Source organism: Melospiza melodia, chromosome 1 (assembly GCF_035770615.1).
Source record: "Melospiza melodia melodia isolate bMelMel2 chromosome 1, bMelMel2.pri, whole genome shotgun sequence".
Lineage (NCBI taxonomy): Eukaryota > Metazoa > Chordata > Aves > Passeriformes > Passerellidae > Melospiza > Melospiza melodia.
Genome location: NC_086194.1, coordinates 82449122 through 82467580, shown reverse-complemented (window position 1 = coordinate 82467580; position 18459 = coordinate 82449122). Strand labels below are relative to the sequence as shown.

Sequence of the window (18459 nt, the reverse complement as noted above, 5' to 3'; positions counted from 1 at the left end):
AAACCGTGGCCCCATGTGCCACATCCACACATCTTCTAAATACCTTCTGGGACAGTGACTCAGCCACTTCCCTGGGCAACCTGTTGCAATGCTTGACAACCTTTTGGGTAAAAAAAAATTTCCTAGTGTCCAGTTAATTAAGCTACTGTTAGATATTTTTCCTCCGCTTTGTTTGTCATGTAATATTAGTGTTGTTACATGCCTTTTAAACCTCTCTTTCAAGGGAGTTACTTATTTCTTTCTAACCTTTCCTGTGACCCCCATAACTACATTTCTGAGTGCTTAAGAAACAGTTATAAGTTTATTTTTACATTATCCTCCTGAAATGTAGCTTTTGTCTTCCCATTACACTGATAAAGGTGAAGCAGATGTTTAAAGTGTCTGCTGGAAGGTTAGTCTGGAGAACAGTTAAAGATGCTTGGAAATAGATACTTAAAATTATTAAAATTTTGTATCATGAATTCAAGCAAGCTGCAGTGTTGACTTTTCAGCATTTAAGACAATTCCAGGGGATGATATTTCAGAGAAAAAGAAGAAATTAGTATTTTTTATTTCATGGTTAATTCCAGAAGAACCAAATTTCTCCTCATGAGCTAATCCTCAGAATTATCAGATACCTGATAGAGCACACTGTGTAACCCCCATGTGGGATAAGACTGAGGTCCAGTGGTACAAATGGTCAGTATTTGAACATGACAGGGTGCAAGTCCCTGCTCAGGCACTCCAGTCCTGTACCTCGGCAGAAGTTTGGTCAGACCACCCTCTGAATGATACGAAGTCTCTCCCGAGAGTAGATATTTGTTCCAGCCTGCAGATTGGATACTTAAGGCTCTTTGATGTCTTAGACAGAGTGCCAAGGTGCTATCATGATTATCTAGCATAAAATACACTGCAAGCCAAGAAAGGTTTTTCTCATGTAATCTTTCTTGTGGGGAAGGGCTGACGAATCATTTGTGGTGACTGGGGATAGAGAGATTGTGTTAGAGCAGTTAGGCTTGCTAATCACAGAAAGTAACCATTGTTTGATGTTTCCATGAGAGAGCCCTCCATTAACTGCCGCTGAACTTGACTGAGTGTGAAATTAAAAAGGAGACACGGATTTTCAGACACTCCCTCAGGTGCTCAAAAGTATGCTAACTGGCACTGTGGGAGACCTCCTAAAACAGCAAAGGATACTTAAAGGAAAGGGGCCACAGACAAAGTGAAAAGAAAACCTTTGTATTATCACTGAACCCACAAAGTTGATCAAGATCAGTCACACTGTATTAACTGTTAAATTTTAGGCTTACATGAAATGCTTCTTTCTGCCAAGGTCTGGTTCCAGCTGTGCTTGGTGAGCATCTGCACTCCCAGGAACTGGAGGTATTTAATCCTAGGCAGAAAAGTCTGTGAAAATAAACGTAAGAGAAATTGTCAGGAGCCTGCATATTAAGGCATTGCCTAGCTTTAAGAAAATTATTTTAAAACTTCAACTTGACAGACTTAAAAGATTTTACAGATTTTTATGTTGGCTTCTGCTGGCAGCTGGAATCTGAATTGTAGAGACCCAATTCCTGATTTGCATTGTGGCACTGGAGGCACTTCAATCTTCTTTATTTTTTTTTCTCTCCCTGTAAAATGAGAGAGGCATATAGATCCCACAGATACCTACTGGAATGAAATTTGAAACTCTGGAACCTAGTATCATTGCAGAGTATTTAAAATGCTCTTTTTAAACTATGTTTATTACCCACGACATTGAAGTGTAAGAAGGGCCATATCCTTTGTCTCTCAGGTTGTTGTATTATGTAAGTCTCTGTGGAACATTCCATTTTAATGCTTGGTTCTGTGGGAAGAAATGAAAACACCATAAATTCAGGACTATGACATATTCTAGGATTGAGGGGGAAGCTTTAGCCAAGAATATGTACATATATCAGTTTATTCTACTCTGCTGTATGTGAAAGATCTTTGAAACCTCCTGATTTTGAGAGACAATGTCCCTTGAGTAAAACCAGTATTACTCATTTCACTGTTGATATGTGAATATCATTCAGTTATATTGGTGGTTCTTGTGACATAAATATACATTTTCAGATCTAGCTATTCATTTTCTGGGATACTCTTTCTGATGGAAACCTTTTGTGTCTTTGCCTGTAGCTACCATTGACCTCCACATAATTGTCACTGTTGTTTCAAGATTTAAAAGGGGAGCAAAGAGGTGACGGTCTCTGAAATATTGTGCTGTAAAAAAAAAAAAAAAAATCATATTTCATTTAATATTCTCACTTGTAGAGCAGAATTTGAACATTCACATGTTGTCTTTCTTTCATTATCCAACAAAATAAACTGGGAAAATTGTTGTATTATAAGCACAACTTTAAAATTCTTATTTTAAAAAACATCACCCCCCCCCAAAAAAAAAAAATCTTACTTAGTGATCCTTTGAAGAAGGAGCAAGCTGGAATCCTATGGAATGGTATCTAATAATACAGGCTGTGGTAAAAAATGATATCTAGTGTTACTACAAGTTAATGTACATCCTGTAATTCACTGTAATGCATTTTCAAAGCCATGAAGCCTGTGCTAGTGATCTCTAGGAAACAGATTTGTCTGTTAGCCAGCTAATTACCAGATAAGTGCCCAGAGCAAGTACCTGCCATTTCCTTCATAAAACTGTCCTGGGCACAGGGAGATAAATAGTGACAGAACCCCATCCTGAATTTGTCCACATTGTGCTGCTATGTTCATTCTTCATTTCAAGTCATTGCTTGGATGATTTTTGAAATGCAAACATTTTCTGTTTAGAAGATCTCTCAGTCCTGTTGTGGTTGCAGGTGCTGGCTGGAATGCTGACTGTCATGTCCTTTGATTCTGTCATAGTGATTGACACCCCACACACCTCATTGCAAAAAAAATAAAGCTCAGAACCCGGGCATCACATATTTTTAAAGATGTTGTGTCTGACCTTGAATGACGGGTTATTTTGACAGTGCATTGTTTGTGTGGTGGAACGATACTGAGTCACTAAGTTTAATAGCAGTACAAAATACAAATATGTAAAAAGAGATTCAAGTCCTGGCTGGAAGCATTTATAGGTAAATATGAAGAAACAGGGTAAAACAAGTGGGTATAATGAAAAACAGCTCAAGATTGTGTTTTAAACATTTTGGAGGTGTTTTTTGGCTTGTGTTTTCTCAATTGTTTGTTTCTCTTGTTTTTGTTTCTTTTATTAGTTGAGCTTTTTAGTTGTTTTATTCCTGCTCAAAGTGTACATCACAAAGGAAGTTATTTAATAAGCCCCAGTTGCTCAGCCTTCTGTCTAGCATCTAAGTGCTTTTTGAATTTTGAGAGCTGATTGAGGGAATAATATGAAAGACTGAGGGAGGAAAAAGAAGTAGGTAGGCAAGGGCCTAGCCTTAGGTAAGAACATGGAAGAGAGCAGGGAGATGTCTGCCAAGAAAAACACCAATGCAGCCATACAGTAATGGTGGGAATTTACAGAGAGAAAATTAATTCATTTTATACTCTTAAATAGGAATATTAAAATTTGAATTTAATGTAGGAGGAGGAAGTTCCAGATGTGTTTCTATATGACATGACATTACAAATTTATGTTCCTTGTGGCATCTCTGCCTTTGTTTATTTGAGAGGCTGAGTGGTCAAATGATGCAAGAGAGAAATGAGGAGAAGTAGAAGGAAAAGAGAATGGACAGGAGGAATTATTGTAGTAGTAATCAAGGTAAAAGTTGACTAGTGAGCAAAATGTTTTTTCCATGCTGATCAAAGGAACCAGACGGATCATGCAGGTGTTACTGGAAAGAACACAGACTTTGCTGACTTGCTGTGCAGGTCAGGGAAGGCCCTGGTTAAAGATTGTGTCCATAAAGGATGACAGCTGGAAGGAACTGTCAGATTTAATGCAGATGAGCTTGAGGTCAATCAGTCTCTACAGCCTCCCATTATTACCTGTATAGTTGCATTGGACCATGGTGCAGCCTCTGGGAGTATTGCTGCCCTGCCTGGACTGGGTCATTCGCAGGGATCCTGCTGTAAATGAGGAGCTGGGAGCTGTAAGGAGTTCAGATGTGCATCATGGAGTTGGGCAGGGGCTGGAGCAGCTGGGCTGTGAGGAGAGGCTGAGCCTGAGCCTTGGCCAGGGCTGGAGCAGGGGTGGCTTCAGGGGACCGCAGCAGAGGCCCCCAGTGCCTGCACAGGGGGAGGTTCCTGACAAGAACAAGCCAAGTGCCTCCAACTGGGACATGGTGGGGTGAGACACTGGGCTAGGTTGGAATGAGAGGTTCAGAAGGATGTAAAGGGAAGCATTTCCCAATTAATGGGCTCCAGCAGGGGAACAAAGGCACAGAGAGGTTGTGGTGTCCATAACTGGATGTTTTCAGAGCCCAAAAAGAAGAAATAACATGAAATTCCTTTGCAAAAGCACCTGGGTGCTTTATTTTTTTCCCTCAAAGTTTCTCATTTTTTAAAATGGGTAATGTATTGGGAATCAGTGAATTCCTAGGAATGGTGTACAGCTGGTAGCATCTGACACACGCTTGTAGACAGCATTTTCTTTTAACAGCATCATACTGTGCATTCATTGGAATACATGGTGGCAGGGATGCTTCTTAGAGGAATTACCATGTTAATTCCATTAGGAAAAAAATATTTTCTGTGCCATTTATTTTGTAATTTAAGATCAGCATTCCACATTTGCAGAAGGCTGATGGAATTTTTAAAGTAATAAATCAAAGGAGTTCTCTTAATACCTACAGAACTAAATGGAGGGACATTTCCAGAACTATTCAATGAAACTCAATTTACATATTTTTTGGATATGTAATCTATGTGACCTTCAGTAACTGTTTGTTTTTTTAAATCTGAAAAATGCCTTTAAAGAGTAATAGCCCAGAGTTTCAAATAGTGCAGCAGGAGATGTAATGCATATTTTAACATGTTTTCTTTAAATTTGTCACACAGACTTGTTGTGCATGATTATGTAAACGTCTGTGATTTTAAAGCCAGTAGTACAAGTGTGTGATGTACTTGGTTGGGCTAAAAAATTCAGAAGTCTAATTTATCTTGAGATATGCTCAGTCAAGAAGTTTTTCACAGCAGTTAGCTAACACTTCAAGCTCTAACAGTGCCCCTGAGCCATAAAAGAAATTTGCATGTAAGAAATGTTTTGAATCTATTAAAACCTCAGCTCAGAGCTAAAGACTTTCTCTTATGTCTTTGTTGACTAACATGAAGTGAGATCTTACAAAAAGCTGGGCTGTGATCGACAGATGCCAAATCTCAGGTTTTGATGTGATTATATATTTCTTTTATGCACAGTGGTTTGCTCTGGGACTGGAGTTTCAGAAAGACAGCAATCAATGGGTCTGTGCAAGACTACACAAAATATATTACTCCTGGCAGTCGTCAAGGCAGAATTATTCAAAAAATAATCTGAAATGCATTTGATCATACACTAGAAGTTTTAATAATTTATATTATACCTTATTAGCAAAGTCTTGTGTTTACTTTGTGACTGCCAAAACAAGATGAAAGGCTGCCTCCGTGGAAATACAAGACGCTTAGCTCAAAGTCTCTGTCTGTGCATTTCAGTTTGGTAATTTCCCTTCCTTCCCTCATTTTGATTAATAGTATATATAATTTTGAATCTTGGAGTATCTTTTCCTTCATTGTGGTCCTATTTAGTGAGAGCAATGCTTAACAAGTCTACCAAAGAGTTTGTGGCCTATCAGGACTGAAACTAGTACAAACACGCATTTTTGAAACTTCTTTACCTTCGGGCTTCCTCCCAGCAATTTTGGTTGAAAGAGACTTTGAATTTTGTTCTAAATTCCACTGAAATGAATCATTATGGTAATCTTTCTAACTCTTGCAGCTACAAAAGTGTGATGTCTGAGCTCAGCTTAAGGAACTGTTGCACTCTGACTAGTGATTGTATGTGGTAAATATCACAGCTATATCAGGTCAGAATATTGCAGAAATTACCTAAATATTTCCTTGGAAAGATAATGCACTGTGAATATTGTATCTAGAGTCAGAGATACAAATAAAGACTGTTCAGAATTAATCCTTCTATTAAGTGAGAGCATAGTGAGTGGACAGTGTAAATGCTAGTTCAAAAAATTAGTTTTTTACCTCCACCGAGGTTTTTTACACCAAAAGTGCATAGAGTCATACATACAGTGTTTTTCACTAACACAGCTGTTTATGGGATACTTGTGTGCCAGGAAGAACTGCTTATATTCTTGGCAGGCCAGGCTGTGGCAAGGGCCACTCAGCCCTTAGGAGGGAGAGGGTGCAGTGACACGGTCCCTTTAGCAGGGCTTCTCTTCCCCCTGGGGAATTTGTGCCCAACAGACTCTGAGCAAGAGGCACCCACCTGCAGGTGTCTCTGAGTGATTATCCTGGCTTTAAAAGCTCTCTATGAATCTCAGGATGGGGACAAAAAGACTGTTATTTTCTACAGGAGCCTTTCAGTCTCCGGGAGCCAGTTGTATCTTTTTTTTTTTTTTTTTTTTTTTTTCACAGATGCACATTCTGTGATGATAATGAGGGAAAATTTCATGGAAGCCTGTGGTATTACTCATGTATCAGGCAGAATTTTGGGCCAAACTAGAGAAGAGTGCTTAGAAAGCATGAATCAGATGAATACATCTTTTCTTTCCTTGGAAGGGAATATTTGGCAGGATCACCTGAAGAGGTGTACATTATCAAACAGAAACACAGCATGGTTAAGTGGTAAGCTGTGATGTCTTTAAGCAAAGGGTCACTTCGGTTTGCAATTTGAGGTATTTTTGTTTTTCTACCAAAAAAAATCCAAAACACCCAAACCAAAAAAAAACCACCCAAAAAATGGGTTTACTGTATCAGCATGATCATCTCATTTATTGGAATATGATGAAGTAAGGAAAAAACAGATTTCACAGCTCTACAGGCTGACTTAGATGAAATGCTACTTGGACAACTCACCAGCAGTGTTCACCACCACTGGAACTTTGTAAACCTTGCCAAAATCTCTTGTGCCATTCTGTCCTACCAGCAGTATGCAGCACTGCCTAATGCATATGCAGTGCATGTTGCAGTAGAGCTGTAAGAAAACAGTATGGTAAAAAAAAAAAAAAAGGCAATATAGGCATGATGAAAATTATAGCAGCAAGATGAGACTCTTTGGTTTTGTGTTGGAAAACAGAAAAACTGTATAACATAAATGAAATGCCAGTGAAACCACTACTGTAAACTATGTTACAGAAACATGATTGAATGCATGAAACACTGATGTGCTTAACTGTTAATGAAGGAGAAAATTTAAAAGAAGTGTCTCAAAACATTTTGAAACTTACAATTTGTTTTTGGGGCATTTTGCTGGCTGTCCCTAGTCTTCCTGAGAAATATAGATAGGAAATGAAGCATTGAGGAGAAGGTCCAGCATTATTTATGAGGTGCTGGCCCTTTTTATCTGTTTGCCAAGGGATAGCGTCTAGTCTTCTATGAGTGAATAACTATGATTTTATCATGTAGTGTGGAAATATTTAATTAGGAGTCCAATAGGCTGATTGTAGTCAGCCAAATTTTAAGTCATGCTTCAGTGAAAAATAAATATCAGAAAAAATAAGACTTTAGTTGTACTGATATTTTTACAGACTTATCCTTTCCTTTAAATCACTTTAGCCTTAGTGTTAATGTACCAACAATACATGTAAAAACAGGTCATTTCCATAAATTAAGCACCTTACATTAGAGGTTTGTGAGACCTTCAAAGAAAAGAAATGCTTTATAAATGTCTAGAAAGAATAAATTGCTAAAGAATTTTGACTCATTTGTAAAAAGTCCTTAATACTGTACGTTTTCCTTAATACTGTACAGTTCAATCAGCTTTGATTTGGGAGGACAAAATAGCTGTGCCATGTGCTAAAATTTCAAACACCTTAGAAATTGATTGTAATTAATAACTTAACAATAATTTTTGATTAAGTAAACATGCTCTGCCCAATATAGATTCAAGTTCTGAAGTGGTGCTGTTCCTGTGCCTCACTCTGTGGAGAATTCCACCCCAGTGTGCTTACCTGTTTCCTTTCCTCTGTTTACCCAGTTGACGTTCTTCTAGGTGCTTATGTGTGAGAAGTCACCCTCATTTCATAGTTCACTTGAACAGTAACCCTTTGCCTGTGTGAATTGGGACCCAAGTCAGCAATAACTCAGTTGTTAGAATAGCACTTACTCCAGGCTGTCATTTGCCCCTTTGATGCTTACTTACCTAACCAGTAGTAATCATTATTTTCCATTCTACAATTACTATAATGGAGCTGATTGCTGAAATGGAAAACAGGAGGCAGTTACAGAAGGTTTGAATTTTTTTTTTGTGCTGTCACACTTTCATGGGCAGGCACCTTTCTTGGAGCTTTGATATTTCTTTGAGTTTGCCCAGAAATATGTTTGGTAAAAGACAGAGTGGGCATCTGGTCTGTATTTTCATGTGGCCCTGTTTCAGCTTCTTGGAAATACAAGATTATCCAGATAGGGACTTTCTGGGTCCCTGATTTATTTTATACAAAATGTGAAAGAGAAAAAAAAATAAAATTGTTTAATCAAAAACCTTTTTTTTTTAACTGGAAAATTTTAAACCAATTAAAAATCCAGCTGAACTCAATTGAATTCCCAAGAGATTATTCAAATAGAGGGAGGAAAACAGAAATGATCAACAGAAATGTTGCATCCTATGATGCAGCATTGTTACACCTTTGTTTAATTACACCTTTACCACTTACATCTCTTGCAAATGTCATCAGAGTTTCACTGGATGATGTTTTTCCTTTTGAGTATCTACAATACTGAACTGAATAAGGAGAAAAGAGAGAAAGGAGCCTTTTACTCTTTTCACTTGGATTTTCTGCTGAAATAGTGATGCAATATCTGTAACTTGTGCTGCAGTTAAAAGACATCATATTCTTGGGGACCTTGGTGCTTACAGTCAGGTTGGGAATGGTAATGGCAGGCACAGCAGGGAGCTGGGATTCAATATGCTGAATGAGAAGGTGAGTGTTTTAGCACAGCTGCCTCCTGAGGGTCAGGGGAAAGGAAAAGCCCTTTGGGAGGATTTTCAAGCACCACTGAGCTAGCGCACCAGGAGTCAATGATTGACTTTAGAAGATCCCTGCTGTGCAAAGGATTGAGTGTTGTGGTGCCCTTTATCACTGGTTAGACATTTCTTTTGGAGAAGCTAAAAATCAGAAAGTAGTGAGATAGCAGCAAAATAAATTAAAAAATAACCATCAAACAGCTGTCTCTGGTGGCAGTGAGGTCTGGAGATTTGTTTCTGTTGCTAACAGCTGCATTGACTTGGCAGTTAATTTCATTGGAAATACTGGTTTTGTATGGCATTTATAAGATTCCTGTACAAAAAACTGATGACTTGGTGACCATGCAGTGCAGGTTGAATTGTTGGTCTTGACAAGGACATTAATGTGAACCTCAGTACAAACAGGAGAGTGTATTTGGTATGTACAGTCAGAAGGACAGAGCACAGTTTCAATCCTAATGTGTGCATTTCTTCACAGGAGTTCCGACGTTCAGCGCAGAATGGCACAAAGTGGAAAGCACAGCCTAATGCTGAGATCCCAGTGAAAACACGGCTCAGCTCCTGGATGGCTTTGCAGCTGCCATGGCAACAAGAGGGAGGTGGACTGAAGATCCTGTCTGTCAGCCTGGCTCTACTGGCAGTTCTTGTTATGTTTTACTACGGAGGAATGAAAACAGAACTGTGAACTGAATGGGGCTTTTATCTAAACAATGAAACTGCTGTTCAAAATCTTCAAAGGAAACACTTTTACCAGCAAATATTTTTTTTTTATTTTCGAAAGAAAAAAGCTAATATAAATTGGGCAATAATTTGTACTCACTCTATGCCTTTCCTGTCATTCAAAGGAGAGAACATTAATAAGCTGTGGGAAGGCCTATCTTGCCAAATCCTGAGATCCTTGGTTGGTTGAACAGGTTGTTACATCTTCTCTTTTCTTTTTTTTTCCTAAAATGATGCAGTGTTTGCATTACATGCTCTTTTCATATTTGCTGTATCAGATAAAATTGCATTAATTTTTTAAGGAATCTTTCCATTGAGTGATATTGTTCATCTTTTATGGGTAGATTATTTAAAGCTTTCCTAAAGATTTTGCTTGATGCAGTGTGATTGTTTGGTATCTGTCTTTTTACATTAGAATGAACACTGCAAGGCCATTAAAGTTTGTTATTTGTTGCTATTTATTTTGCTGTCATATTTGAAAGAATTTTTGCCTGCTGTCTTGCATCTCTTAACTTCCCAATGAGTTATTAGGCTTTTTTAATGCAAGAAGAATTATTTTTTACATAGAAATAGTCCTAAAGGTGTTGGGTTTTTATAATTGAATGGGAGGAGGTTGTTCTGGTGATAAAGTTCTGTGAAAAGATGGATTTAATACAGTCTGTAGATTTTATCCAATCTTTAGAGAACTACCTGGGAATCTCTTAGCTTTGTGCTGTCTCAGTAAAACAATTATTACTCTGTTAGTGGGGAGGTTGCATTTTACACAATGAAAATTTCTAATTACATTTTTCAAGCCATTTTGTCATGACAGGATCTCCACACATCCTGTGAGTGTGCTGGTGAGTCAGGGACTGGACTGTGTGCCCAGTTCTTCCAGCACCTGACCTCGTCATATTGTTGGTTTGTTCATGCCTTGTCACCTTTCTGAGTCTTCATCCAAATTTCCACTTGCAGAGACTGTTTAAAATCATAACACAGGCACTGTTGAGGTTTTTTTTTTTTGATGTTTGTGTCACATCCAGATGGAGCTGAGCTGTCTTACATGGCTGTTGTGGTTTAACCCCAGCAGGCAGCTGAGACACTCACCCCCCTGCAGTGGGGTGGGAGCAAGAATCAGAAGGGTGAAAGTGATAAAACTTAGGGGTTGAGGTAAAGACACTTAGATAGGTGAAGTAAAAGCTGCACATGCAGGCAAGGCAAACCAAGGAAATAAATCATTCATTACTTTGACAGGCAGGTGCTCAGCCATTCCCAGAAATGCAGAAGAGGCCTTGACTCTGTGTGAGCCCTCCACAGCAGCAGAAAATCCAAAACATAGCCCCATACCTTGCAGTGAAGAAAATTAACTCTGTCCCAGCCAAAACCAGTACATTGTCTCTACAGTGCAGAGGAATAATCCCCTGGTAAGAGTGCTTTGTACTTTATAAATTGGGGATTCATAATAGTTACAGACAATTAACCAGGAGGCTCCACCATGATGCTTTCAGCACAGCCTGTAAATTATAGCAGCAGATGTTACTGTCTTCAGGAAATCAGGTGTGTGATCAATCAAATATAAAACTTTTAATAGCAACCACTGAAGGTCATAAGCCAAGACTCAAAATCCACGCGTTTGAAAGGAAAAAAGTAAACAAAAACATACCCTTAATTTTCTTCTGTTTGTTGGCATGCTTTATTTTTGTCAGGTTTTTCTGTACAAAAAGGAAAATATAACAATCAGTAATTAACGTTTTTAACAAATCTGAACAATTCTTAAAAAAAAAAACCACCAGCAGGACTCTGGGAGTTGAAATTTTCAGGAAAGTACCACAGATTGCAAGATTCTCAGGAAAACTGTGGATTGGCAAAATCATTATATCTGAGCCAAATTTTCGCATGTGATGGGAATAATCTATGCAGATATGTTGTGTGCCTCTAGCATTATCTCTGTCAGCCACTCTAGCTTATCTAATCGTGGCAATTACAGACTCATTGCATCAGCTATTACAGAGATTTACCAAGCTTGTGATTTAGATTCTGTGCATCGTTGGCTTTAATGGGACCAGCTTATTTTCTTAGAAATAGTGCAATACACTGAAAGAGGCCAAAGAAGACTTTGTAAATGACATTGCCTGCAGTATGTTCTTAAACTGAGCTTTAATCTGATAAGTAGGAAGTGTTGTTTATCATGTGTTTTGTTGCCTTCCTTTAGATTTTGAGAGAGGCTTTTGACACTTTGTGTTGTAGAGCAGCATTGTGTTTGTCACTGCATTCTGGTTATGTACAAATAAAGCTTCCAAAGCCACTGAGCTGAGCAAAACAGTTCTGGTCAAACAGCTCACCTGGACCAAGCCTGGACTGCCTGGGGTTACTGGTGCAGCTTGGGAAACCTCAGGAGTAAGTGTACAAGTACATCCTCCTCATGGAATGAGTTGACCTGAACATCTGATCTGTGATTTTTGGCTCCCTGAATGCCCTAAGTACCCTGCCAGGCAGCATTTTTAATTTTTACATCAACATTATGTTTGAGACCTGCTTCCAGTATTCCCTCTTTGCAAGCCATCAGGGTGGGTGAGAAATCTGCTGCACTCCAGCTTAACAAGGTCATTGCAGGAAAAGTTACCTCATAGTCAATTGATCCCACTTTCACACATGCTGAACACACTCATCACTAGAGAATGTGTCTGCTAATAAGCAATCTACATTCAATGACCTTTTGTCAGAGCAAAAAAAAGAATATAATTTCCATTTGATACCAGGAAAGCCTCAACTATTTTTCTTAAGTGTTTGTGGTAGCTCTGAGTTCTCTTTAGCTGTTTGCAATGAGGAATCTTGCAAACCACAGAACCCTGAGTAGCAAAGACATCTTTAATCTATTGTGAACAGCATTAAGTTCACACATTTTATTTTCTACTTGAGCATTGTATTCTGGAGGACTTTGTCATTTAGTCTTTTCATTGGAGCTTTCTAGTAATAGCATACTTGTTTAGAAAAAGAGTATGACATAGAAGTGTTTTATGAAAAGCTTGTTCTATAAAGCAAGAGAAAGAAGAAAAGGTGTTTTTTGAGGAGACTGACCTCTGTTACATCATTCCTTGCACATCTCTGAACATCTGACAGCTACTGTTAATCTAGTTTCACTTCCAGGTTCAACTTCCCATATGGAAAGCAGGAGTGAATTTTGAATAACAGCAAATAATATCAGAAGTGGCAGCAACTGGCAACTCTGACACTGAGCTTGGCTGTGGCCATTACCCAGAATCCTCCTGCTCTTCTTGAGAAGCAATTACAATTTCACAGGTTGGAATTAAAATTCCCTGCAGTATGCAGGAGAGTAACTGAAACTGTCAAAGTGATTTCAAGCTGCTAATCTCTCCCTGCTCCAAGAGTGAAAATAGAGCCCCTCTTACCCAGGCACAGATCTGACAACTTAAAAACTCCAGCCTTCCACTTCACTTAAATACATATGGAGAGTGGCTTGATCTGCTCACAGAGGATATCTGTAAAGATGTTACGTCTATGAACATTTGTGTGTTATTAACAAGTCTATCTTTTTTAACTTTAAGACGTGTGTAACTTCAGGGACTAAGACGAATATAAAAGAAGTCTTATGCAAGAGCTCTGACAGTTTGGAGGAATGAGTAGGCATGTGCCTGTTTGTGAGAGGCTTATTAAAATCTTTATTTATGTCTTCTCAAACATGTATTTTTTTTGCTAGAAAATTTGCTTGCAACTTTCCAAGCTTTTATTTTCACAGTTTTATGTCCCACGTTATATTTTGTGTGCACTGTGGTTGATTGTATAGATAGAAATAGAGAGCACTTAGAAACTAAAAGGCAGAGGAAAAAATTGAGAGGCTGTAAAACTAGGGTGCAAAATGAAAAATATTTGTGCAAAAGCTGCAAAGCAAATTTGGTCTAGGAGACATGGACCACAGAGTTAGGAATTGGCTGCAAAATACCATTGGACTTGTTCACAGGCAGGGTTCATCCACTGGATAATTAAAATCAGAGTCATGGCTGGAAAATGTTTGTGCAAATATCATTAGATGTCTTTTAGTTCCATATTTGATTTATGCATGCTCTTAACATTCAAGTGAATGCTTTTTTCCCTTAAATGAAAGTTCTTCAATTGATAGAAGGGAGATGAATTATGAATAGTCTATTTTCATTTTAAAGAAGCCCAATACTATAAAAAAAAAAAAATCATGTCACTGCAACTACTGATATCCAGGAGTGCCCATTTGGGAAGTTGTGGTTATGGATTTGGATCATTAATGCTGTTAAGTCGTGTCCCATGAATGGTGAAAGAGTAATATCTGAGTATCCTTTCAACAATATTTTGTTGGAAAATATTTAGCAATTATAGCCATTCTTCTTAAAAAGTGGTCTTAACATGATTTTTTAGAGGACAATCTGCCCTGCATGGTTTGCTTAATGCTGGTTGTAGGTAATGGGGTGAATTTCCATGTTGGTGACCAGAGTGTGATGCAGATTTGTGCCTACAACTCGCATGCTTTAAATGCCTCATCTGTCTTTGAGTGTGAAAACAGGATAGTTGTGCTTAATGAGCATAAAATATTGTGTCTACTCTCTTCCTGGGTAGTGTTCGTGGGGAGTGGTGTACAAATGTTAGTTGCCAGTGGGTTACAGATTACAGGAGAAGCTGGGAGATGATAAAACACACCACAAAAGGGCCGTGATTGCTTGGCACATAGTATTGAGTTGCGGGTCTGAGAGAAATTAATGTGATGCAATCATGACATGATGGGAAATTTGACTTCTCATGCTTAGGATATCGTTACAATATAATCTGAAAAAAAAAAAAAAAGCTAATGGTGCTAGGAAGGCTTTGCTGCACAGACACCCTTCCCAACTGCTCATCACTTGTGTTCCTGTGCTGTGTTGGAGCAGTCTGTTCCACCACACTGGTGCCACAGCCAGAGAAACACCACCCAGCTTACCTGGCCCCTGGCTGTGAGCTGGGCACACTTTCCTGGAGGAGGGCATCCCAACTCTGTCCCCTCTCACCCTGCTTGTCAGTGCATTGCCTTTCTTGCTGCTTGGTAGGGCAGGTGGGTTAACTGTGGCCAGCCAAGAGACTTGCTCAGTCCAGTGGCATGCAGTAAATAATGCTTACTCTTTAGTGGTTGAAAGCTTCAGCTTTTTGTTCAGGTTTCGAGCACCTCCATTCCATTGTGAGCCTTCATTCTCTCTTACCCTTTGTCCCAGCTGCCTCAAGGAAGCTATCAGCACCTCATTTTGTTTTGTGGAAGATGACATGTATTCAGAAGGGTAAGTGTTAGTGTGAGTAAGGTGGCTTCTTCCCTGAAAACAAGAATGCTGCTTCTCCAGAGGAGCTCATTTGCCAGAGGTGTCAGTGCTTGGAATCCATTGTGTTGCAGTGTCTGTTCTTCAGCTGTGTGGTGTCTGTCTGCCAGAGCCTTTGGGTTATGTCAGAAAGTCCCATTTGCTAATAAGCAGGATTAAAAGGCCTCTTCTGCTGTGCTGTATTAGTTTTGAACTTGCAAATCCCAGAAATGCTGTAATTCAGAGCGAGAGATAAAACACATCATTGATGTCAGCTGAACATATTAAATTTGATATCCACCAGTGGCTTTATGAGCTATAAAAGCCAATATCTAGAAATCACCAACTACAAGAAGTCTACACAAGAGATTACAAAGGGCTGTGTGTGACATGGCCTGCAGAGTGTTAGTATGAGACTGCAGGAGGAAACAAGAGAGCATGTCACCAAGTCAGCTGTACAGATAACTAGTGGCAGAGAGAAAGATGTTCACACTCAAGGGACAGCTTAATCTCCAAGTATTATGGTAATATTAAGGAAATTTAGAAAAGACAGATAGCAGCTTGGACATGCTGCAGCAGCATTATTTTGCTTCTGTCCTGCTCGGATTTAGTAGGTGAAAAGGGCAGTCTGAATAGCATTCTCCAGCAGAAGGATAAAACAGAGCCTAACAGCAGATAGCAGCTTTGGATCTGTGAGAAGGAAATTATTTAGAACAATTTTGAACCTCCTGCACTTCCATATCTCCTCCCTGTGCTGCTCTGAAGGGACACCTTGTTTTGATTTGGTTTTATTTGGCATTTTTTTCTGAAAACATAAATTCAGGTTCTCAAACCTTTTTTATTTTATCTGACTGAAATAATACTGAAAAAAGAATCATTCACTTATGCTTCTGGTTTTAAGATCCGACTTTGCATTATTTTGCATGCCCTGTGAGCCTGCATCAACCAGCATCTTACTTGTAGAATGGATTAATCTTTGTATTGATTTGAACTTAAACTGGAAGTTTTTAGTTGGTTTGTGAAGTACTACCAGGGGTATCAAGAAAATTAAGCCTAGCTGGCGACCAATTTAATATATTTACTCTCTCGATCTACAGATTTGCTAGTATTGCATACTAAAATTTGTTGACATTAACTAATATAAATCCACTGATAAATTCTCTGTTTCTACCAGTTTATAGTGTCATTAAAGTCAGACACACAGCTGATTTGATAGCCTTGCCCCAGCATATATCTGCTGTAAGAATTACTGCTGCAGGACAGCATTATACATGGCTTTCACCACGTCCTCCACAACATCTGCAGTGCAAGAAGAAAAACAAATTATAATCAGCACACAAGAGGCAGTTCCTAAACTTTGTAAAGAAGTGGCTGTCTTGAGCCTCCACACAAATACTCATGAAAGGATGTGGTAAATTGTAGGTTCTGTGTGGTGGTGTTTGCAGGGGTCCCAGGATGAGGAAAGAGATGAGAATCTTGACTCCATGTTTCAGAAGGCCGGTTTGTTATTTTATGATGATATTAAAAGAAAATTATATATTGGAACTACACTAAAAGAATAGAGAAAGGATTTCATCAGAAGACTAGCAAGGAAAGGAATGGAATGATAATAAAATCTTGTGTCTGCTCACAGCCTCGACACAGGTGGCTGTCATTGGTCGTCAAGCAAAAAAAATTTTATATGCTGGGTAAACAATTATCTAAATCGCATTCTAAAGCAGCAAAACATGGAGAAGATGAAGCTTTTTTCTATTGATTTGAACTTTCAGCTTCTCAGGAGAAAAGATCCTAACGAAAGGATTTTTCAAAAAATATGTCTGTGACAGTTCTGAGTTCAGAAAATTCCAATATAAGAAGTTCTCCTGCCATGACAGAAGGACAGAGGACATCGTCTCATCTGCAACTGTGTAGCAGCAGTCACCCACCACTGCAGAGGTGGATGAGCCTTATATATTATAATATACACATTTTATGTAAAACAGCAGCAGAGCTTCCAGGGCCAGCCCTTTGTCATTGTGCTCCTTTCCAAAGTCTTTGAAAGCCATTTACTCACCATGTGTCCTGCAGGACCCTGGTGTTTCTGATGTCCTGTAATGAGCTTGGAAGCTCCTGTGAGTGCATTCTGCAGAGATCCAGGATTGCAGCTCCAGCTTTCTGAATCCCAGCAAGCAGAATGAGCTATTCCAGCCTTTCACATCAAAGTCATTGTTGCAAGAGGGTTCAACAGTATATTTCCTGTTCTTGCTGGAGACACTGCTGCAAAAGTTGAGTCATAAGCATATAAATACTGTCTTGGCCTCAGAATATCTGATTTTTTGTGTGTGTGTTGATTGGCTGCCCATTTAATTTCTCTTTCCACACTTACTGACTCATCTAAGAATAATGAAATTGGGTTGCTGCCAATCATACTTCATATTGCTTCAAATGTAGGAATGCTGAAGCAACTCATAAATACTATCTTATCTGCCAGGAAATCCATGAAACCAAATTTCAAGTCATTCCCATTCACAGCAGTAGCTTGAGCAAAAGACCTGGAATAGTGTTGGTAATAAAGTCTGGTCCTGTGGACAGTCTTGTGCTGTGCTCTCTTTTCATGTACTTGTAAGCAAAGAAATTAAATTAAAGTCTGCTTCATGGAGAGAACAGGTTTTATTCTGTTTTCTTGAAATGTTTATCGATCTGTCGAAAATCACTTGACAGGTAGAATTGACAAGGTCTCCTTGCTTTAAAAAAATGACAGTTCACTAACTAGTCTGATTTTTTAATTGTCAGAGTTCAGTTATCTAGACATGCTATTCATCTTTCAGGCAGTAAGAACAAGCTGGTGTGATGGCCAAAGAAAGCATAAAACTTCTCTTTTCTTAGACACTTCATAGTTGATTGGAAAGCAAAAGTTTTGGCCTTATGGAAGAGGAATGCTATAGACAGTTCTTTCCATACCTTGTAATTGTCAATATGGGACAAGTTTTAAATAATACAAAGACCTAAGCAAAGGAAAAATTTTAAATAAATTACTCTATTCTGGTGTGCCATATGGTTTTAAATTAAACTACAGTTTAACAGTTATATCCATGAAAAGTCCAATTATGGTATTTTGCTCACTTTTTTCTCTCTTTTTATTTTTTAATGTTATGTTTCCTCATAGTTCTTGGCAGATTAAACATTTTCATTTCAAAACGGAACGGCTGTAACTCACATGGTGCTCTTACAAAAACAAATTTTGAGTGTCAATAGTTTCTATAGGCTGAAACTAATTTCCCAGAAAGGAAGATCAATGTTGCAGCCTCGGGAAGTGAGTACAGTGGCCCACAGAGATTTAAAACTAAGGATGCTGCCTTTCTGTCCTACATCCTTCTATTGACAGCTCTTGCTTGCACC

The 18459-nt window shown here is 38.7% G+C and overlaps 1 protein-coding gene across 1 annotated transcript in view; it reads left to right on the top strand.

Moving 5' to 3' along the window:
- The window catches only part of CDKAL1 (CDK5 regulatory subunit associated protein 1 like 1), a 388757-nt gene extending 376676 nt beyond the window's left edge, over window positions 1-12081 (top strand). The window contains exon 16 of the mRNA XM_063159828.1: window positions 9552-12081. Within this exon, the coding sequence (XP_063015898.1) occupies window positions 9552-9758 (207 nt within the window). The 3' untranslated portion in view covers window positions 9759-12081. The remainder of the gene's footprint in view (window positions 1-9551) is intronic.
- The last annotated feature ends 6378 nt before the right edge of the window (window positions 12082-18459 follow it).